This window comes from Acartia tonsa, chromosome 4 (genome assembly GCF_053477335.1).
Source record: "Acartia tonsa isolate MP-2025a chromosome 4, ASM5347733v1, whole genome shotgun sequence".
NCBI lineage: Eukaryota > Metazoa > Arthropoda > Copepoda > Calanoida > Acartiidae > Acartia > Acartia tonsa.
In genome coordinates this window covers 56,499,208-56,523,891 of record NC_137263.1, presented here as the reverse complement: position 1 = coordinate 56,523,891, position 24,684 = coordinate 56,499,208, and the positions used below count along the sequence as shown (strand labels likewise).

Here is a 24,684-nt window from a genome sequence, read left to right as displayed (position 1 = left end):
AATTTGAAATCGATAGGACAATTCTAACATGCCTAAATTAATTTAAAAAGCTATCCATCTCGGACGGACCGACCCTAATTATAGAAAAGCTTCGCTTTTAAAAATACAGTTATCTTTATGTTGACTGTTTTTTTATGAGCTTAAATCAGGGAGGAAGGGGACAATGGACTGCAAATTACACTGTTACCCCAAGGATGTAAAGGGATAAGACAATAGCCGATGAATTAATGTACATTCCAATTGATGATACACAAAATTACCCCTTCTAATAATAATTATTAGTTGAAACGTTTAGACAATCAAATTAATAAAATTCCACAAAGTTGCTGAGCCAACGAATAAAAACTTTGGGGACTAGTGTAATAAATAAGTCCAATGTCCCCTCCCTCCCTGATCAACAACACTTGCAATGCAAAGAAACAACTTACACGGAATGCAAAAGTTTTCCAAATATGCACAGTTTTAGGTTTTCAGGGATGGGTCAATGAACAATAAATAGATCAAAATTACCCACTCTGTAGATCAAAACTCCACCTCCCAATCAAAATTTATGAAATTTATCCCTGTTTTTAGGGGGGTAAATAGCCCTCTCTTAAACTGGTTGTAGGGTGTATTTTTAAAAACTTTTAGAAATTAAGGAAGACGGGCACTTTTCTAGGAGCAATTAGCACCTAGAAAGGGTGCAGGGTGGTGGTACCCTCCCCAAAACTAGTTATAAAATTTCCCAGGACCTAGCCCCTTTCAAATTTTACCCCCCTCAAATAGGAATTACCCTCTAATGAGGATTTTTACCCCCTGAAAAAAAGGTTTAACGTCCTTGAAGCTTAGATGAATCAAATTCAGTAGAAAAAACATATCTGCATTTAATATATATTGTAAGATATATGTAGAATATTTTTCTTTTAATTTGGGGAAACATGAACTTATCTTCCATATTCCTATTCCCGACAGATTTCAGATTAAAAGAGAAAATGAATTCCAACACTTTTATTGTAGTTCTCTACAACAGAGATTAAATAGAATCACAATAATGGATATAGAATATACAGTTAGGGAGTTGAATCCATTTTTATAGAAGCAGAACTATAATCTATGATTATGGTATGGACCCTCTGAAACTGTAATCTACCCTTCCACTTTCCCCTCTCTTGGTGAAGATATCTTCAACACCGATACGATTTTTGAAATGTAAGATTCCACTTTCAATAGAGGCGAAACTGGAATCATACATTCATGTTTACATATCAGCGTATTCATAAACATTGATTTCCTTATTTATATCGACATAATAGTAATGTATCATTCTACTTTCAATAGAGACAAAACTGGAATGATACATTCAAGATAACATATCATATATTTAAATCGACATAGTAGAAATTGTACATATTAGTTAGTTTTTTTTTATATTTTTATTAGTTTGAAGTTTTTAAGAAAAAAAAGGACCTAAAATTAAAGGTTGCTAACACTTAACAATCAGGCCCATTTCCGGACCTTAATAGTTCAACACCCCCCCCCCACATATCATCTCAGCTCCTATTAGAGTTAGATGGCAAAAAAAATTGTGCATGTTCCCTGTTAAATAATAAATTTCCGACTATAAGTGAGACAAAGTCATTTTTCACTTACTTCACACTTTCATTTAACAACTTTCTTTTTAAGGTTAATTAAAATGTTAAATGGATGTAATTTCCTTATTTTTGAAGCTAGAACAATTTTTTCAGAAAATGTTTATCTTAAAGAAAATTTTATATTAGAAATCTCAAAACATAAATTTTCTTATTGGTTTGCTTAACAACTTTGGAGACTTTTACTGAATTTTGATCTACTATATATCTATAATACAAAGTAGAACGATGTCTTTCTGTCTATCTGTCTGTCCATCCGGCTGTCCCTTAAGATCTCAGTAACAACTGAACCGATCAGATTCTACTCTTCAGGGTATATACCTATTGGTCCTGTTGTGGTTTTCAGCTATTTTCTTGAGGGGTGGGAAACCCCAACCCCCCAAAAAATGAAAATTCCCCCCCCCCAAAAAAAAAAAAATATTCTGGTGATGCTCATAAATTATGGGCGCAGCACCAGAATTTTATTTTTTTATTTTTTATTTTTAAAATTTTTTTTAAAAATTACCTCATGGGGCAAAGCTCCTAGAGGCTAGGGGCGAAGCTGCTAGTACTTAATAACCTAACCATTCAAAATCCAATAAAAGTCCCCCAAGTTGTTAAGCCAGCCAATAAGAAAACGTTATTGTAAAACTTTGGGGACTAGTGTAATAAACAGTCCATTGTCCACCTCTCTCTATGCTAGTTCCCAAAGTTTTACAATAATGTTTTCATTTTTGTTTGCTTAACATCTTTGGGGACTTTTACTGAATGTTAATTGGTTAGTTAAATTAGTATAGTGTTGAAACGTTTCAACCACTGATGGCAAATTACAGTAGAGGTATTTTTGGGAATGTACATCCATTTATCAGCTATTGTCTTAAACCTATCAGATCCCTGGTGGCGATAAACTTGAATTAAAGTACCTAGAGGTTTTGGACCAGCTAGCGAGGAAGGTAATTTCAGTCCTATGTTCCCTACCTCCCTGGGTACAATAAAAGTTGTATACAGGGAGGGAAAAATGGACGAAAAATTAAATAAATTCTGTCTATAATAACATGAGAAAACAGAATGAGAAGGACAGTAGCACCCTGTAATCGATATCAAAAAGTCCTGAATGTCCATTTAAAACATTTGACGAAGCTTTTTATATACAATACTAGCGGCTTCGCCCCTAGCCTCTAGGGGCTTTGCCACAAGAGATGACAACAACAAAAAATTCAAAAAAAAAATAAGAAGAATTAAAGAAATCTTCTACAAAAGAAATTTTCTACAAAAGAAATCTTCTACAAAAGAATTCTTCTTCAAAAGAATATTTCTACAAAAGAATTCTTCACCAAAAAAAAAAAAAAAAAAAAAAAAAAAAAAAAAAAAAAAATGGGGGGGATTTTTTTGTTTTTGGGGGGGTTGGGGGTGTCCCACCCCCCAAGAAAATAGCTTAAAACCACCGCAGGACCAATAGGTATATACCCTGAAGAGTAGAATCCATTCGGTTCAGTGGTTACCGAGATCTTAAGCTTCAGACGGACAGACGGACAGACGGACAGACAGACGGACAGACATCGTTCTACTTTGTATTATAGATATATTGATAAGATACATACAAAATGTTATTGCTTCTAAGCGACGTTTTCTACAAAAAGGGTTGGTAGAAGTCTATATGTATGTCTAAAAGAAATCACTCTTATGGTTTGCAGGTTTCTATAACTATGTCTTAATAATAATGCCTATAATAAGGGAGGGTTTAAATTTCAGTAGTACCCAAAGTTTTATAAACATTTGTTGGATTTATAAATTTGTTTACTTTTATTTAATCTTAATTGGTTGATGAAAACTGGCAATGTCAAAAATATACAGCCAAGATTAGTAGATCTGTTTTTCCAGTTTTGTTAGTCCTGAAGGGGCGAAGGCCCAGTCTGACTTTACTATTTGTAGAAAAATGTCTATAATACAATACAATACATGGTTTCAAGTTTGGATTAGACGGGTCTGATCCAGCGGATATTAATTGGTTTCGTAGCCATACTGGAAAATCATAAAAAATCATGGACAGAATGACGGACAGGCAGAAAAGTGAATTGTAGAGTACCATCGCATTTTTTCTTTTTTAGTTAGTATTCGTATCCAGAGAGGGAGGAGATAACTGACTGCTTATTACAATAGTACACAAAGTTTTACAACAACAATTTCTTATTCATTGGCTTTGGGGATTTTTACTGAATTTTGATTGGTTGATTAAATTGTGTTTATAAATGTTGGAACCACTAATTTTTATCTACAGAAGGAATTATTTAGAGCGTCATCATTATGGGTGTGCATTAATTTATCGGCCATTGTCTTATCTCTTTATAGCCCTGATATATTTCATAATTTTATTTGTTAGCTTTGCTTAAAGGGACTGTGAACAAGAAAATTTCTCATCAGATTATCAAACCTTAACATCATCTCATTAATATAATCTCAAATATAGGGCAAAACTGTCTCTCGTTCTTTAAAAAACGGCTTTTTCCGAAAACTTTAACTATGTCCTAGTTTGGGGGAAAAATTTCCGGACTATATAAATGTGCAGTTAATTGTCTTTTTTTCCTCCTATAGCTAAAACTAAACTTTTTGACATAGTTCTCTATTTTTCCTAACGGTTAAGCTGACTTTTAACAATATCCTTGATGTAAACCAATGTATAGTTACTTAAAAATTGATAAAATAACTAATATTTTTTATTGAAAACCAAATACAATAACAAAGCTAGAAACAGGTTATTTCATTAGTATCCAAGTAACTTTAGATGGCCCATCTCTCGCCCACCTTTAATTACAAATTTGTAAATAATAAAGGTGCAATATTTCTTTATAAACAGTCTGATAAAAGTGTAAACTAATTCTTCAAAGTGGGTTATTTATTGTCCAACACAATAAAAAAGAATATCATTATTTTAAATAACCTATGAGATTCAACCCTTTGTAGACTTTGAGGTATTTTTTTGTCAATAATACAAATCTAACCCATTAGTGACGAACTGGGTTTTAAAACCCGGTTCCATCCAGTTCCAGAAAATCACAAAAATAACCGGTTTCCAGTCTTCAAATTGCATCATTCTCAGTATGAATCCCCCCTCTACTACCCTGGTTTTCATTTCCCCCTGGAGCAGGCAGTTTTGCTTACTTCCGTTTGCCGGTATAGCTCAACAAAATTTGAAAACCACGAAAATTTTGGTGAATTCCAAATACCCCTTCTAACTTTTTTGTTTTTATAGTAAAGTTGCTGATTTTTTTGTGAAATCTAAAGTTTATTAACAAGTACATCTATTTGTGAAATCGTTTTATTCAAATTACTATTTTTTATATGATTTTTTTATTGTTTTTTTACTCCCTATTATGACCCGGTTCGGCATGGCCATAAATACCCAGCAGTTTTAAAACCCGGCTCGGCTTTGGTTTATTACCCGGTTTTAACTTTTCAACCATTAAATATTTGTTTATGATTTATTATTCTTGAGCCACCCTAATAAGTATACCCTAGTAATCTCTATATGTGTCCTCCAATATTTTTATGCTCTTTTTCTGATATTTATCACTTAATTTTTATATGTTCTTTTTTTGTAGTGTGTTTGTATTAAAACTTCGACAAACGGGCTTTTTTAACCAAAGGGTGGTACCTATAGCCAAAACACTAAATGTGATATAAATTGCTTCATATATTACTTGTAGCTCTATAGATTACATGAGGTTATGTAGTTTTCAATTACGAATGGTATCAAAGTTCTAAAAAGTGTTCATCTCACTTTGGGCATTCAAAAGTTACATTTTTCATTTTTTTGTCGAAATAACCGGGTATTTAGAAAAAAACGGGTTTTAATGCCAGCAGAAACCGCTCAAAACGGGTCTCAATGCCCGTTAGGCATTTATGGCCATGCCGAACCCATTTTTTTTGCAACTTTCCTGTGCACGCCACTAGAGCAAAACAAAATAATTGGAATTTTGTTTTGACCATTATAAAGCTTCCCTGAGATTTTCAGCTCGATCGGCTCATAAAAGTGGCGCTCGGCACTAATAGGTAAAGATAGATCTTTATTACCTAATTACTACGTTATAAAAAAACAAATTGGCAATTTTATATTTCAAAATAAATTCCTTAACAGTAACTAAATTGTTTAAATTGTTATATAACAAGTTAAATACCCCTACAAACATTTTAAGAAACAAAAACGTTCAGATTTTCCTTGTTTTTTCCTTTTTCCCTCCCAAAATAAGTATGTGTCTTAAGTATGTGTTATAAAATATAACATAAACCAAAGTTAAACTTTATCTGAGAGTGATAGGACAATGGCAGATTGGTTATCACACCTTTTTACATAAAAATGAAATAGTTTTGCAAGGGTAATTAATATTTTATCGTCCTTTACCATTATCCCAAAGTTAATTAAATCTATAAGGCTTTTGAATCTAATTTATTAAGCTATTTGAAATATATTTAAATCTATTTTTACAGTTTTAAAGAATCCTGAGAATCCACCTACAATGAAAGCCAAAATAGACAGGCAAAATTTCTGGATTCTATTTTGTACTTCAGTTTGAATTTTCATTGGTTTGAAATAAATGCACAATTAAAGTAACCTTTGTTTATTTTTTGTTATTTATGAGCATTCCAGTAATACAGCAAAGGAATTTTTCAACCATATGATTTTTAAAAAGCTATCTTTGTCTTAAGAAATACAAATTTTATCTCTTTCCTGTCAAAATTTTTACACATTTCTTCCAATAACTTAGCCAGATTGTTCTTCTGCAGTTATTCTATTGGCTGATTTAGAGATGGTGTCTCTAAATTTTCACAATTCTTAATAAGTAAAGAATTCTATACCTTAATGTTTAAGATCAAAAAGAAAACAAATAAAACACTAAGACAAGTTAACCAAATTCAAGTCAAATCACAACTGCTGCATTGATTTCACATTAAAGGAAGCCTGCAAGAAATACCACGCTTTAACTGCTGAAAGACGGCAACAAGTAGACCCAATGCTCAAAATTTGAAGCCTTCAGCTTCTATAACAAAAAAAGTTTTAGGCGTTTTAAATGACATTTATGTGCAATGAAAATTTTGAAAAAATCTCAATGTTAGAAATTTTGAAATTAAACTACGTGGCCTAGATATAAAAAATTATAAGCTTATTTTTGTCATAAATTTAGGTTGCCAGTAACTAATTATATTTTTACAATAAAAATACCCATTTTTATAGTCACAATCATTAAAAAAAATTAAGTTTAACTCACGTTATACCAAGTGTACTGTACCCAATCAGAAGGCTGAATTAGCTAAGCAACCAAACACAGCTGAGCTTGTATTAGTTTATCCCCTTCTTTTCTCTATGATTTTTGTTTACAAATGCAATTTAAATCGAATTTTTTTCATAGATTTTGACTATGAAAGTTGGTGTTTTTTTTTTAAAAATCTAATCAGTTACCAGCAATCTAAGTTTCTGACAAAGATAAAGTTATAATTTTGTGTCTGGGTGACGTAATTCAATATTGTTTTTTCTTTTATGAGCATTGAAAATCTTTTAAAATTTTCATTGTACATAACATGCTATTTTGAAATGCCTATAACTTTTTTGTTATTGAAGCTGAAGACTTGAAATTTGGGGTATTGGGTCTACTTGTGGCAGTCTTTTAGCTGTGAAAGCGTGGTATTTCTTGCAGGCGTCCTTTAAGGGTACTTTTAGGGTTTCAAAGTTGGACAAAAAATATTTTTTTTGAAAATTTTTCAGTAGGTGTTAAAGATCGACCTACACAAAAATTGGTAAGACCTAGAACTAATCTGTAAAAACCTTTTTAAGTAGGATTGTGCCCTATTTTTCAAATCGGTTGAGAGCTTTAAAATAGAGTTAATATTTTTTTCAAATTGACCAGAGTTGGTGGCGGGGCATTTTCAGGTAATTTTGAAAAAAAATTTAAATTTGATTTTTAAGGTCAATTTTTAGGTTTTCCAAAATTCAATATGGGCTTTTTAAGAATTAGGCCAAAAAGTAGGTAGGACAGTGTTTTTGTATGAAAATATTTTATTTTTCAAGAAAATTTTTGCAAAAAAATCAAAATTTCACATCTTTAAAAAAAATGATTTTTGACATAGAAGGAATAGTCTAATCCTTATGAATTTTTTTATGGATAATCCCTCTAACCTTACCTAATAATGTCTGATTGGCTGTTTTTCATTGATTTTTTTTAGGTTGAAAAAAATGTTTTTGGTTTAGCCCCCCTGTGGTGTATTAATCGGTAACGACTTTGAGTCCAATTATATCAAACTTCTAAAAGTCCTAGGATAACCTGATAGTCTTTTCCATAAGCTTTCTAATGGTCTTGGTTTCATTAGAAAATATTTTCTTTCTTCAAAAACTGAAAAATTACCGGTTTAGCCCGCCCTCACCCTAATGCAAGAAAATTTAACTCTTTCATTTTTACAAAAATAATTAATTATAAATTTTTGATTAATTGTTTATAAGAAATTAATGAAAGTTTTTGTTTATTAGGCTTATATACCAAATCATTCCTTTTTTTGATAAATTACTTTCAAGCAATCAATCAAAATTTTTGCTATTATCCAAATCATGGTAATTTTACGAAAAAATACTTATAATTAATCAATAAAAATTACTGCTTATTTGGCTCATATACCAAATCATGCTGTTTTATGATAAAATACTTATAAGTAATCAATTTGATTGATTGATTGATTAGCCATAGTTTTGTATGATTTTGACCTGGAGTAGGCTGAGACACTTTTCCATTGAAATAGGGCTTTCAGGCTCCATGTTCAAGCACATTTTGACTTGACTTGCTATCTAATGAGATCTACTCTTACCTCACCCTTGCGGAATATGGCAGATGTCCCAAATTAAGTCACGGTAATGAATGACGCTCTCCAAAGAGGAGCTTGGGTTAAGGGTAGTACTGTAAGTAAGTGACTATTAGGTATCCAAACTTACTCAATAATCCCCTTCTTACACAACCAGGGGATGATGCACGATTAATGTTGTGAATGAGAAATTAGAGTCAACCTACAGAGAATTGAACTTGAACTCTCACCACTGTAGCTCAGTGTGCTACCACTAAGCATGACACCCCTACTAAGTAATCAATGAAAATTATTTGACTTATATATATACAAAATCATACTATTTTTTGATAAATTACTTATAAACAATCAATGAGAATTATTGCTTATTTGGCTTATATACCAAATCATGCCTTTTTATGTTAAATTTCTTTTAAGCAATCGATGAAAATCTTTGCTTATTTGGATTATATTGGCCAAATCTTCAATTTTTGTCATAAACTGCTTACAGGAAGGAAGGGATTAAGGGGGGGGGGGGAAGTTCAGACACATTTGCGTAAACCTGGTGTATAGTCTTTATCTTCGGACTGAGAGGATAGGTTATTAGGGATAAAATCATTCTTATATGATGTATTTCCCCTAGATTTAAGATTTTTGGATAGGCCTCCAGGTTCCGGAGCTCCAGGCCTCAAGGTGGTCTCTCTACAGGTAAAAATGAAAAAAAAAAATTTTAAGAGTTAGAAGTCAGCTTATGAGACAAAATATGAATGTTTTTTCTTCCAATATGTGAATAACAATCAAAAAGAAGCATATTTTGTTTTATAAGTTAACCTTTAATTCTTCAAAAAAAAATCTTATTTTTAAGTTTTTATTTGTACAGAGACCACCTGGAGGCCTGAAGCTCCGGAACCTGGAGGCCTATCCAAAAAATCTTAAATCTGGGGGAAATTCATCATATAAGATTGATTTTATTCCTAATAACCTATCCTCTCAGTCCAAAGATAAAGCCTATACACCAGGTTTACGCAAATGTGTCAGAACTCCCCCCCCCCCCTTATTACTCCTCCTTCTTTTTCTTCACTTCAACCGATACAAGCAACTTTTACTATAAATGTCCATTTATTTACTCCATCCACTTTTAACTCACAAATCAGACCAAATTGTTCAGTAATTGATCAGTAATTTACCTCAAAAATGCACAATTAGATAAGTAATTAACCTTTTAGTGCTTATTTACACGGTGAGAGATTACTAGGGAAATATTAAGATGAAATAAATTGAACAAAAAAATTACAAATATATACAATTGAATTAATTAATAAACGACTTTCTTAAAATAGTTTTGATTACTTATTTGATACACTTTTAAAAGTATTTTTTAAATAAACAAAACATCTTTTATAAAAGGCTCTTTGTATGTTTTGTTTAATTAATTAAGAATATACAACAATGTTTAAATTATATATAAAATCTATGCTTTTTTTCACATTTGACATAATTTTAAACTAGTATGGTACATTTCTATTATGTCGATGTTAAAAAAGTAATGGAAGATTACAGAAACATAGATATTAAAAATGTAAACCATGATTCCAGTTTCACCTCTATTGAAAGTGGAATCTTACATTTCAAAAATCGTATCGGCGTTGAAGATATCTTCACCAAGAGAGGCAAAAGTGGAATCTTACATTTCAAAAATCGTATCGGCGTTGAAGATATCTTCACCAAGAGAGGGGAAAGTGGAAGGGTAGATTATAGTTTTAGAGGGTCCAAACCATAATCATAGATTATGTTTCTGCTTCTATAAAAATGGATTCAACTCCCTAACTGATATACGTGGATGTTCTGACAGGGAAGAATAATGTTTCTCAATTGAGGTTGCTAATATGGACCTCATTATAGGCCAGTTCCAGTAGGAGGGGATGGAGTAAAGGGGTTGAATGTGGGGTTTCATTATTTTAGACAGCTGCGAGTGTAAATTTTTTTAAGTAAATAAAAAATCTGGTGCAACCTGCTAAAAGTTTTTACGTTTGATTAGATTGTACTGTACAAACTAACAATGTTCCAATTTTTTATCAATAAATCTAATTTATATGAGGATTAATTTTATTTCTCGTATTTATTCAAATCCGGTGGATAGGAACTGGTTCTCATCCATACGAAAAAACTATGTCTAGCATCGTATTATATCCAGTTTTCTACGAATATAGAAATAACTATTATTGTATTTTGTTCATTAAGTTGAGTGTCCAATCGTTTCATCCAATAATTGTAATCTACAGAGAGGGTAATTGTGTGTATCATCATTGGGGATGAACATTAATTCATCGGCCATTGTCTTATCCCTTTAGATTCCTGTAAATACCAACTATTTTCAAACATTTTTTATTACTCTAATTTTTTTCTACTGGTGTTACACAATTATTTTCATAGATTTTTCATAGAAATGAAGAATTTAGCATTAAAATTTTTACAGTTTTAGTTAGATAATTTTATTTTGATAAATAAAATTACTACGAAACGAGGTAAAAAAATGTATTATTTTATAAAAAGTTTTTAATACTAAATTTTGTATAATTCTAAGCTTAAAAGAATCTTTTTAATCAAAAAGTTCAATCTTTGCTTTTTGCAGATTTAACCAAATTAAAATTCTTTAAAAACTTTTTTGCTTTGCAGGGGGTGGTTAAAGTTGCCCCACTCTCCCCCTTACTGATAGTTTGAGGGACTTTTGAGTGTGGGGGGGGGGCCCGGGGGGGAAGCAACCCTCATAAGATTTGAAACTATGCTATTCAGAAAAAAAGGAAGTGGTACTGGTAAGAAGAAAATTTTTTTATCTCCATAATTAAAAAATTTGTCTATGCAAAAAAAAATAATTTATATTTGTTTTGTCTAAAATCTGAAAATAGTATTTATAAAAAGACAAGATATCACTATATTAAATACTAGCGGCTACGCCCCCTAGATGCCTCTAGGGGCACTTGAGGCGAGGGGGAGTTGAATTCGATAACCATTTTTTTTATTTCAGTAAAAAAAACTTTTGGGGGGAGGAAATTTTTTTTTTTACGTGGAGGTTATGTTTTCTATTGGCGATTTCTCTTGGAAGGGTGGTGGTACCCTCCCCCAAAATAGTTATAAACCTTCCCAGGACCTACCATGAGAAGCTAGCGATATCCTTCGGTACAGACAAATAGACAAACAGACAGACATCCTTTTACTTTATTATAAGGATATAAATTCTAGTGATATGTCCCTGTATTCTTACTTTAAAAGGATTTTTCGAGATTTTAAGTAACAAATAGAATTACTGAAATCATGCTTTTAAAAAATAAATGATATATTTTACTTAATATTACTTTTACGATGGAATTGTTTTATTTATATGAAAATATCGACGAAAAAATCAGGCAAATAAGTCCACTATATGGCATTAAAAAAATGGGCGTGGTTTTCATAATATCGACTTGCTATTTTTGAAATAGTTTATTTTCAATATTTCCATGGACTTAATGGATTTCTATTAAAAGTGTTCATGGCTGACATAATATCGTCTTATTGATCTTCTAATGACAATATAAAAATACTTATGTTGACATAATGACGACAACATTTTTGACAAAGCAATGTATGCCAATACCAAGGAGGAGGGGGACATTGGGCTGTTTATTACACTAATCCCCAAAGTCTTATAATAACGTTTTCTTATTTTATGGCTCATAACCTTGGGGATTTTAGACTTTTGATTGGTTGGTTTCATTTAGTTGAGTGTCCAAACGTTTCAACCATTAATTGTAATCTACAGGACGGGTAATTTTGTGAATATCATTGGGGATGTACATTGTACATCAATTTATCAGTCATTATCTTATCCCTTTAGATCTCTGAAAAATCCACTAAAATAAAATGTTAAAAATGGAATAAAAGTAGGTGTGTTGATTAAAAACACTGTTGGATAAAAAAACCTAGAAATGAATTGTATTATCTTAGGGCAAGTTCTTTAGGTAACAGAAAAAAAAATATTTTTTAGTATCGTTTTGAAATAGTTCTCAGCCATACTGAAAAATTATGTATAGCATCGAATTATAGACAATTTTCCAGGAATATTAATATAAAAACCTTGAAATTAAAACCAGTTTTTTTAGCCCGGGAATTCGACCCCTCGGGGCTAAAAAAACTGGTTTAAATCATATTATTTTTCATTTTAAAATTCACGAAAAGCTGTCTATTAAAATATGAGATAAATATCTATTAAGGTATTTTTTTTGGTAAAGATTGAGACATAAAAATAAAAAATTATAAGAATAAAACCAGTTTTGTTAACCCCGAGGAGCCAATGGCATTGGCTAACATTATAATATTTATTTTATTATTTGCAGAAAATTGTCATGAATGCGATACATGATTTATCAGTATGTATTAGAAACGGTTTTAATCGGTTTCAAAACCATACTTTAAAATTCAAATTCCCCTGACTAAAGAATCAGTCCACCACTCTTTTTCTTCCGCTCCTAGTGGTTCTGAATGAAATATGAATTTTAAAGCCCATTGAGAAAATCATATCATAACTTTCTCTCGGAAGGCCATAAATTTTGTTTCCTTTTCTATACTGTGCAGTAGGATATATAAGTTGGAAGGAATTTTAATGTTAGGGGAAGATTTGAAATCTGCATCAAATTTTAAGGATTTTTTATAAAATTAGTTTTTTGTATAATTATTTATCTAAAAGCAGAAATACAATTTAAGTTAATTAATTTTGACATCTGTGATTGGTGGATTGAAAATTATCCTCGCTCTGATAGGAGAAGCTTAAGTGTCGCACATCATTCAACCAATTAGAGCGCAGATAGTTTCCAATCCACCTATCCTATTGGTCAAAATTTATGAACTTAAATTCCGCTTTTAGATAAAGAATTATACAAAAACGAATTTTATAAAAAAAATCTTTAAAATTTAATGCAGACTTCAAATCTCCCTCTAACATTAAAATTCTTTCCAACTTATATATCTTACTGTGCAGTCATTTATTTAGTACCAGCGGCTGTGCCCTTAGCATCTAAGGGCTCTGAATTTGAAAGGTTAGGGAAAAACAGAAAAATAGCCTACAACCAACCTTAAGCCTTAAATCTAAAAACAAAATAGCCTAAAACCATCCAGGGACATATGTGAAGCTCCCCTAAAATGTAGAAATCAGTTTAGTGGTTATTGAAAAAAAACCTTACTACTTTATATTATAGTATTAGATTTTTATGCTGTTTTTACATCAATATATATAATTAGATTAAATTCAGTAAAATTTGTCAAAATACTTTAATAGTATAGCTTACATTAAAATTAAATCAACCTACAAAATCTTGGAAATGTTAAATTTGAATATTTGGAATGTTAGTTAATGTACAAATGCTTAACTTATCTTTAATTAAAAGTAACAGGATGTTTATAAGTCTCTTTGTACTAAAAGATCTTGCTGGCCCCTCGACTGAAATTAGTCTACGTAACAGGGAAACTTGATACTGGTACTGATAAGGATTTAACTATAAATCTAAGTTCTAAATGTCGACTGAAAGCCAGTTTGTTGAATGTAGAATACACGTGGATAATAGCAGGGAAAAAATTGTAGTCCATTTACACTGCGAACATGGATATTATTTGTTGATCAATTTATTCATCTAGTAGGAGGGATGGGTATGGGGTGTGGATCTTTATTTTAGCCAGCTAAAAGTGTCTCTTTATTAGAGTACAAGATAGTTTGGTGTATGATTTAGTAATATTAAATCCATCGACACAGAGATTATTATTTTAGGCTGCCAAGGACCATCACCCACCACCCCACGTTGGTCCAGTTCTACAGCCGTACATGCTCAAGTTTAATTGAAATTATCATTGTAGACTGCCAAGGACCACGGGGTGACCCTACTGACCCTCACCCACTGCCCTACGCTGGCCTAGTTCTACATCCACACCTGCTCCAGTTTAATAGAGATTTTTATTCTAGGCTGCCAAGGACCACGGGGTGACCCTGCTGACCATCACTCACCGCCTTACGCTGGCCTAGTTCCACATCCACACCTGCTCCAGTTGAATATAGATTATTATTGTAGGCTGCCAAGGACCACGGGGTGACCCTGTTGACCATCACCCATCGCCCCACGCTGGCCCAGTTTCACACCCACCTGCTCCAGTTTGACGGTCAAGGAGGATGGAAGTTCGGGCTCCTTTCTAAAGAGGTTTTTATCACTGTCTTTTAGTTAAACAAGGATTACAATGTCCATAAAATATCGTTGTAAGATTATTTTAAAACAAGTATGACAACATCCATAAATAGCAACGCAAAAACATCATGGATTTTCAGAGTATAGAACAGATGTTCATCTGTCTTTTGTGGCATTGCCGTCAGACTGAAGTACCAATCAAATTATATACAGGATTCTCATTGGTACAAACAATCTTTATCAAATCTTTTAGCTGTCTATCTTGAATAAAAGCTGAGAAATTTACATATTTACAGACAGACGAACGGACATTTCGTTAATAAAAAGTACAATTTCATAATACTTTACTACTTTTTTTTCTAAAAACCCAGTAGATTGTAAGAATATGGATATTAAGAAATATTGGCGAAGACAGCTCGGGCTATGTATCACAAACTTTTATAATATCACATGAGATTAGTTTGCATACCTTGACCCCCCCCCCCCCTCAAATAAAAAAATTATAATATTCTCATTGGGTGAGTTGTCTACTTAAATCACCCACCCAAAAATTATATTAAACTCTTATGAAAATCCCATATGGGTTGGGTGTATGTACACTTATCCCCCCCCCCCCTCTCGAAACATAAAATGTACCATACTAGAAAACTTTAGTAATATCCTATATATATAGGACAGAAAAGTGTAATAAACCCCTCACTCCTCAAAAATAAAAGATCCTCTCATCTAACTCTATACAATAAAATATGTCTTTAAAATATTACTGTATCTTGGGATCTGAAGGATTAATTGAATTGCCTATAAATTGAAGTACATCCCGAATGATGATACACAAAATAACCCCTTTCTGTAGATTATACTTAGTGGTTGGAACTTAATAAACAAACCAATCAAAACTCAATAAAAGTCCCCAAAGTTGTTTAGCCAACGAATAATGAAAAACGTTATTATAGAACTTTAGGGACTAGTGTAATAAACAGCCCAATGTTCCCTCCTTCCATCTTGATTACTTTTTAAATAAAATACTGATTGTTTATTATGATATTTAACAACAATATCATGTTCAGTGATTTATTGGCAAAAAATTAGCTCTGCTTTTTTATGTTATTTGCTATTTTGAAATCTTAGTCCAGAAAAATAAACACCTCAAACTTTTATCGTATTTCATAGGACGAATAAATCATTCCCCAAAAAAGCTTTTGTTTTTTTTAGAATATTTTATTATCCGGAGGGAGGGAGAAGACATTGGACTGTTAGTTAAAAAAGAACCCAAAGTTTGTAACACTTTTTCTTATTTGTTGGCTTAAAAACTTTGGGTACTTTGATAAAAAAATTTACATTAAGTTAGTGTCCAAACGTTTTCATCTACAATAGGGGAAATTATGTCTATAATCATTGGGATAGCACTTCAATTCATCGTCCATTTTCTTATCCCTTAAGATTCCCGTTTAAGAGATCTTAATAAACAGAATTTCTTGTTTTAGATGTTTTCCAGTCTAAGCGAAGAAAAGGAACAATTGGAGAAAAAACTTAATCAGGTGGATAGATAGATAGATAGATAGATAGATAGATAGATAGATAGATAGATAGATAGATAGATAGATAGATAGATAGATAGATAGATAGATAGATAGATAGATAGATAGATAGATAGATAGATAGATAGATAGATAGATAGATAGATAGATAGATAGATAGATAGATAGATAGATAGATAAATAGATAAATAAATAGATAGATAGATAGATAGACATGTAGTACTATTGGTAATAATTCATATTTAACAATATTATTATAGAAATATTAGAACAGGAATTGAAATAAGTTTTTTCCCTCTTTGCATTTGTGATAAAAAGGTTTGGGATGCTTCGAAAAAATGATTAAAAATGAAAAACTTTGGTTACCACTATTGAATTTTGATTGGTTGGTTTCAAACCAATCGTTTCCAAATGTATCTACTAATAATTTTACTCTACAGAAGGGGTAATTTTGTTTATCATCTTTTTGGATGGTTGAAAAATTATCATTCTTGGTCTTTTTTTAATTTAAATTTTAAAAGTACCTGTGTTTAGTGCCCTATGAAAATGGGGATAAATGTAACAGCTTTTGGCCTACCTATTCTATTTACGTCATGGTTGAGGTAAAGAGAAAGGGAAGGGGGAAAGAAACCTCCTAGAAAAGAGATAGGGTATAGGATATTTCCTGACGTCAATAGAATTGGTAGGCCAAAAGCAGTGACATCTATCCCCATTTTGCTAGGGCACTATAGACAGCAACAATTCAAAATCCTGTTTTTATATATTCGCAACACCACTAAATGTAAAACAATCTCAACACATTTTTTTGATTTATGTCTTTTTATATGTTTCCGATATCACCTCCCAATTCTTATACATCCCAAACTTTTTGTATGCGTAGTATCTCTAAAAGTGTCAGTTTTCATTTCTTACTGACTGTTGGACTTACATAATGACTTATTTCCTCAGAATTTTGTAGAGCATTATTTTTTTTAATGTTGACTATATTACCTCCCAATTCTTATACATCCCACATTTCTTATATGCGTAGTATCTCTATAAGTGTCAGTTTTCCTCACTTAATGACTGCTACACTTAATTATTGACTGAATCTTTCAGAATTTGTAGACCATTATCTTTTTAATATTGTCAATATGACCTCCCAATTCTTATACATTACATACTTTTAGATGTAGAGTATCTTTATAAGTATCAGTTTTTCTTACTTAATGACTGTTTGACTTACTTACTGACTTAGTTTCCTAGGATTAGTCCTTTGTTTTATATAATATATCATAGTTTGTTATATGACGTACTAATTCTATACATCTTATTTTTTTTTAATGCGTTGCACCTATTCTTATTTTGTGATATTTACATTCTTATTCTTTTTGTGCTGATAAAGAACTCTATTGTTCTTGTTAAAGTAATTTAGCGTAGCTCTAAAATGACCCATTGCTCTAGCTTCGCTTGCTTAGAATTTAACATCCTTGTATTTTATAAATATCGACGTTACCGCCTTCTTTCCCCCCCTCGTTCTTTGAATAAGTATTCTGATCCTTGTATAAAAGTAACAGAATGTTTGTCTGTCCATTTGTACCGTAAGATCTCGTTAACTACTGCAACAATATGTATTCCTTTTTTAATAGCTGGACAAAGTGTCTCAAAAAATCACCATTGTGACGTCATATAAATGAGGGCTTATCCATCTCTTTTTTAGGGGGTTTCTTTCCCACTTCTCCTCTCATCTCCCTAATTTTTATGACGTCACATGGCAGATTTTTGAGACACATTTTCTCCAGATACATTTCTGGAAACACAAGAACAAATTATAATTGATTTGTCAAATGCTATATCAAAGTTAAACTAACATTAAATTAGCTATCAAGAAAAAAGACTTTAAAAAATAATACATAGTAACAAATTAACATTTATTGTTGTATTGTCTTGTAAAATAAGGGCCTAAAAACAAAATAAATTAAAAATAAGAGGTTTTCCCCTAGAGGTGGCCTATAATGCGGTTTCCCAACTCCGCGGGCTTCTCAGTTCCCAATATAACCTAACCAAACCTGACCTAAAGCATCAAATAAACAAAAGATAGAAACCCCCTCTGTCCTAAAATTACTTCATATGGACATACTAACATTTTAAGACTTTTCTTTGCACATAAAATAATTCTTAATTGTCCTTTAAATCAGTGCAGTGCACATTGGGGCAAATCAACCAAAAAGGGGATTTAATTATTTAGTACCCTTAAAATTTATCTCACAAAAATTTCATTTTATACTTTTTTGTAGGTAATACAACAACAAACAAATTTGCTTTTATGTTTTTTTCTGTCATTTGAAAGGAACATGGAGATAAAGGTCATTTTATGAAGGTAGATAGAAAATTACCAGATTAACCCCTCCCGAAAATTGCCCCCCCTTACCCTGTCCATCTATCTATCCATAAATCTATCCATCTATCTATCCATATATCTATCCATCATCTATCCATCTATCTATCCATCTATCTATCCATCTATCTATCCATCTATCTATCCATCTATCTATCCATCTATCTATCCATCTATCTATCCATCTATCTATCCATCTATCTATCCATCTATTTATCCATCTATCTATCCATATATCTATCCATCTGTCTATCCATCTATCTATCCATCTATCTATCCATCTATCTATCCATCTATCTATCCATCTATAGATCCATCTATCTATCCATCTATCTATCCATCTATCTATCCATCTATCTATCCATCTATCTATCCATCTATCTATCCATCTATCTATCCATCTATCTATCCATCTATCTATCCATCTATCTATCCATCTCTCTATCCATCTATATATCAATCCATCTATCTATCCATCAAATATTCATCTCTTTATCCATCAACTATCAATTTATCCATCCATCAATCTATCCCTCTATCTATCCATCCATCTATCTATCCATCTATCCATCTGTCTATCCATTTACTTATCCATCTATCTATCCATATATCTATTCATCTACCTATCCATTTATCTATCCATCTATCTATCCATCAACTATCTTGAATTTCGTGTTTAAAATGTCTAATTAGGGGTTTTGGTTATCAGAGCAATATGAGAATTTTTTAGTAGCGCAGCTACCCTATCACTAGCTTTTTGGGCCCTTTAAAGTGTAACTAGGTTAATTGTAGTCCGATTTTAGTGTTCAAAGTGTCAAATTTGGGGTCATGGAATTCATTTCAGTAAGAGGGGAGGGGATGGTGTAAATGGGGGTGGATGGGGATCCTTATTTTAGCAAGCTACAAGTTTCACTTTATTTTTATGTTTAATAAATCCATTATAAATGTGGGCATGATTAACATAAATTTTTATTAACTAATATCTATATTTATAATAATATTATGATTCTTGTTTACTGTTTATATGTACACTAGCGGCTTCGCCCCTAGCCTCTAGGGGATTTGCCCCAAGAGGTAATTAAACAAGGATGACAACATCCATGAAAGAAGCGAAGCTCTGAAATGGAACGACAATCAAACATTAAAACTTGTGAAGTGTCAGAACTGAATTATTAATGCATGTCTATACAAAATTGTAATTAAAACTGATTAAATATATGTTACTGTTTAAGGACATACTGACGTTTTTAGGACTTGATTATAGAGATGCTTCGCTTATAACAATAGACGTTATTGAAATAGGAATCAGTATTCAAAAAATCAGATGAATAGGATATTTTTAACATTCAAAACCATTATTCGTTGTCAAAAAAGTAAAAATCAGCTTTTTATAAATGGATGTACGGACTTTTTGGTAATGATTATAGAGTTGCTGTGCTTTCTAAGTCGTACCTAACTGTTGTAGAAATCAGCATGAAAAGTTTGAGATCGATAGAACAATTCTAGCCTGTTTAAGTTAAGTAAAAGAGCTAACTGTACCAGACGTCCGGACGGACCGACCCTAATTATAGAAATATGAAAAAATTGAGGGGGATTTTTATTTTTGAAAAAGATCTTTAAACAACCACAGGACCAGTAGATATATTCCCTGAAGAGTAGAATTCAATCAGTTAAGTGGTTAGCGAGATCTTAAGGGATGGGCGGACAGACAAACAGACATCAAGCTACTTTGTATTATATATTAACACCTAGGGATCTAAGGAACAAAACAATAACCGATTAATATGTACATCCCCAATATTGATACATATTTAATAAATACATATTTAATAAATTATATTACAAAATTATTTGTCTGTAGATGACAATTAGTGGTTGAAAAGTTTTGACACTCATCTTAATGAACCAACCAATAAAAAATCAATTATATTTCCTGAAGTTCTTATGCTAACGAATATAAAAACGTTATTATGAAACTTTGAAGTTTGGGGACTAGTGTAATTAACAGTCCCCTCCCTTTCTAAATAAAACTGCTGACTTTAAACATGAATACCCTGTAACTACATAATTTAAAAACAAAGCATTACCAATAGACAGACAGAAGACTACTTGCTAATTCCAATTTAGAATGATTATATGAACATCACGTTATTCGCATATTAACTTTACCTTTCCGCAGTGAGGTAGGGGACATTGGGCTGTTTATAACACTAGTCCCCAAAGTTTTACAGTTGTGTGTTCAAACGTTTTAACTACTAACTTTAATCTACACAAGGGGTAATTTTGTGTATTATCATTGGGGATGTACAACAATTTATTGATCTTTGTCTTATCCCTTTAGATCCCTGATATTTATAATAATCTATAGAAACAATTATTTAGTTACATTAAAACATCAAACATAAAGAGGTTTAGATTTAGGTTTAGCCCCCCCCCCCTCTCCTCCCCATCATTTAGAATAGAATAGAACTTGAAAATATTTATTATTAACTTTAACTCTAAGTCGGAATAAATATTTCCTAATATGTCTATGTTTTTGTGTCTTTTATTTATTTGAATTATATCTTAAGTTTTGACTTTAAAAGCGCATTTAAACGCCTTTTCTTACAAGCTTTTCATGCACCCACGTTCAGAAAACGGGCTAAAAACCCCTACGGGGGCGCGGGGGGGTAAATGAAACCAGTACTGGCGATTAAAATATGTCTTTGGGTAATCAAATATCGTTTTTTTAGCCGGCGACACCCGGCGAAAACATGTTTCCTCTTACTGTCTTCCTAAATGTTGATTAAAAAACAAACAAATAAAAACTAAAATCTTGACTTCAACTAGAATTATTTAGGACTAATTTCTTCAATTTGTGTTTTTTTCTTTTATACTGTCAAAATATATGTAATGCATGACTCATCAGAAGTTATTTTGTATAATTACGTTAATTCTAAAAGATTTTATAATACTTTTAAAATTGTTGGTGAAACACAAAAAGTATGCCTTTTTCTGTAAGAAAATTTTTGCATTTCTTGACTTCCATGCATTAGAATGCTTACTTAAAAAGCGTATTTTTACGATTCCTTTGAAATCTGATGTACATTAAGTATGATAATACTCATAGAATGTTTAAAACTTGATTTGGGGGTGGTGAATTGTTGCCCCTTGTTGCCCCTATGTGCAGTGTTTTAAATCAGATGAATAGAAAAATTATACCATATAAAATCTATTGTACAAAAAGTAAAAACTACACGTTTTAGTTTTACTTTCTGGTAATAATTATAGAGTTATACTTAATTTTTACAATAATATTGCCCTTCATGATATCGATAGGACAACTCTAACATGCCTAAATGTATAGGACATTTTGACAGAACAACCCTAATTATTAAAAGCTTTGTTGTTAGAAATGATGACATTTAAAAATATTCAATTGGTTATAATATTTAACATCTAAGTTTAGTTTAAAATCAATAATGAGAATTGTTAAAATTGGGTTAAAATTTAAAATTCCTTAAATGCAAAAGAATTATCTTAAGAGGTTTATTATATTCTCCTTCAAAACACAAAATTATACACAAACTTACACACACACACGCACACACTTACTCACACACACACACACACACACACACACACACACACACACACACACATACACACACACACACATTTACACAGACTTATTCAATATTCATAAAGTTTCAACCCCCTCACACACACACATATATAGCTTTATTTCCCCCTTATATAATATGTAATATTTTATATATTTTACAGGGTGGTCCTTAAACAACATGTATCATGCTAGCGGCTACGCCCCTAGCGGCCTCTAGGGGTACTTGAGGGTGGGGGGGGGGGGGGTTCAATCCTCGCCCGTTTTCTATTTCAGTTTTTTTTAAAAGTAATTATTTTTTAGGGGCGATTTCTTTTGGGAGGTCCCTGGACCTATGATAAGGAGAACCATATCGGTTCAGCGGTTAGCGAGACAGGCATATAATCCTGTTACTTTTAAACAAATTTTGGAACACACTGTAACTGTTCCATATTGTGTAACCTGTAAAGATAAAGACATAATTTATTAGCCATTGTCTTATCACTTAAGATCCCAGCAAAATTCAAAGTCATATTTAAAATTTTTAAATTATTTTTGCCACACATTTTGGCTCAAAAAAATGTGGATCGCCCTGTAAATGTTCCATTTTGTATAACCTGTAAAGATAAAGACATTATTTATTAGCCATTGTCTTATCCCTTAATATATCTGCAAAATTCTAAGTCTTGGCTGTTTTTAGTGCCCTAGGTAAATGGGGATAGATGGCACAGCTTTTTGCCTACCTATTCTATTGACGTCATAGTAGAGGAAAGGAGAAAGGGGGGAAATAAACTCCCTAGAAAAGAGATGGGGTATAGTGTATTTCCTGGCGTCAATAGAATAGGTAGGCCAAAAAAGCAGTGACATCTATCCCCATTGTTTGCCGAAATATTTTTTTTGGATCACCCTGTAGCTGTTCCATATTGTATAACCTGTAAAGATAAAGACATAATTTATGTTGATATTCTAGTATATCATCACGTAAAAACATGATAACACTAATAGATTACATCAATTTTTATACAAATATATATTTATATAGGTTCGTGCGTGTCTGTGAGTGTGTGTGAGTCTGCGAATAAATTCATAATAAATTTGTTTTTGGCTAAAAAAAATTCGCACCTTTTTAGTTACTGTAGCCACTTTATTCTTCAACTTCTAAAAAGAAATTAGGATTACTCTGAACTGAACTTAACCTAACCTAACCTACAAGAATCTTAATAATATTTCATTGAAAATTTAGAAAGATTGTTTAACTTTAAGTTTCCAGGAATAATTGACGATAATATGATATACAAAATAAAAACGTCTGTAGATTTAAATTATTGGGTAAAAAGCATATAAACTATAAGATTGGGACCAACCCCAATTATATTTTAATAAAAGTACCCAAAGTTTTTCAACAAACGAATAAGATAACATGATATTAAACCATGGGTAAAGTGTAAAAAACTTATCACAAACTTATTTATTTAATGTAGGTTTGACCTAAGAGAAGCATTTGACAAATTAATAACAAATGATAATGGCCTTATAATCAAAGGGTTGTTTCTTTGTGCTGGGTCCCTCTATGTTATAAGATAAAGCCCTCCCTACTAAAAATGGCCAAAACCAAAAACAATTAGTTGATAAGGTATATGGACGTGCTTTCCCTTAAAGTGCCTTTGAACACTAAAACCTCCTACCCCTTATTTTGGAATAAAAGAAAGATAAAAGAAGTATGCTCTCCTCCTCCCTATGCCTAAAACATGTGGGGGCCATAACCTTGAGGGGTTACCCAGTAATTAATAAAACCTTATCTGAACTAAAACATAAAGACAAAAAACTTACCCTACCTTATTTACACTTTTTATCAAAATTAGGGAGTTGTTTCTGCGCTAGTTAGACCAAGCACTTTGAGGGGGAATCGCTAAATAATTCTTATTATAGTTTAATATTTCAGGTTGACTCGATGAAGTCGCGGCTGGAGGAGATCGAAGCCTTGATGGACGCAGCCGCCAGCGGCGGGGACAACATCAAGTACAAGGATGATCAGCCACTCAATTCAGATTAAATTTTCCAGGAAAGCAGGGATAGGGTTTCTGAGAAATGAAATGTTAAACTGAGAAAAATAACATTTTTTTTTAATTGTCAACTTTTATCAAAACGCTTAATTATTGCTTAATAGTATCATTATACGACTTTTTTGGTTTTTCAAAACACTATCCTTCACCCTGTAATAAACATATTTAGATATTTTTTATAATTTAATAGTAATTTAAAATATTTCAAACATTTATAACTAATAACCATGTATATTATTTCTATTTTAAATATATATTAAAGGCTTTATTCTATGTATTCTTTTTCCAATTTATGTCTATTATAAAAAAGTAACAGGATCTGTGTCTGTCTATGTCTGTACCGAAGAAAATAGCTCTGAACTGATATGGTTCTTCTTTACAATGAAGCTTCTTATGGGTCCCTTAAAGGTTTATAACTATTTTGAGAGAGGGTATCACAACTATACAATGCATGATCGGCCCGAAACGGAAGTGCTAAAAGTAGGGGAATG

General features: G+C 31.8%; 1 protein-coding gene across 1 annotated transcript in view; it reads left to right on the top strand.

Annotated features, from left to right (window-relative positions):
- LOC145315564 (ATP-binding cassette sub-family D member 2-like) overlaps positions 1-24,447 on the top strand; it is a 162,535-nt gene extending 138,088 nt beyond the window's left edge. Inside the window, exons 24-26 of the mRNA XM_080155546.1 lie at positions 14,525-14,650; positions 16,120-16,173; positions 24,073-24,447. Of these exons, the coding sequence (XP_080011672.1) occupies positions 14,525-14,650; positions 16,120-16,173; positions 24,073-24,183 (291 nt within the window). The 3' untranslated portion in view covers positions 24,184-24,447. The remainder of the gene's footprint in view (positions 1-14,524; positions 14,651-16,119; positions 16,174-24,072) is intronic.
- Positions 24,448-24,684: the final 237 nt, after the last annotated feature.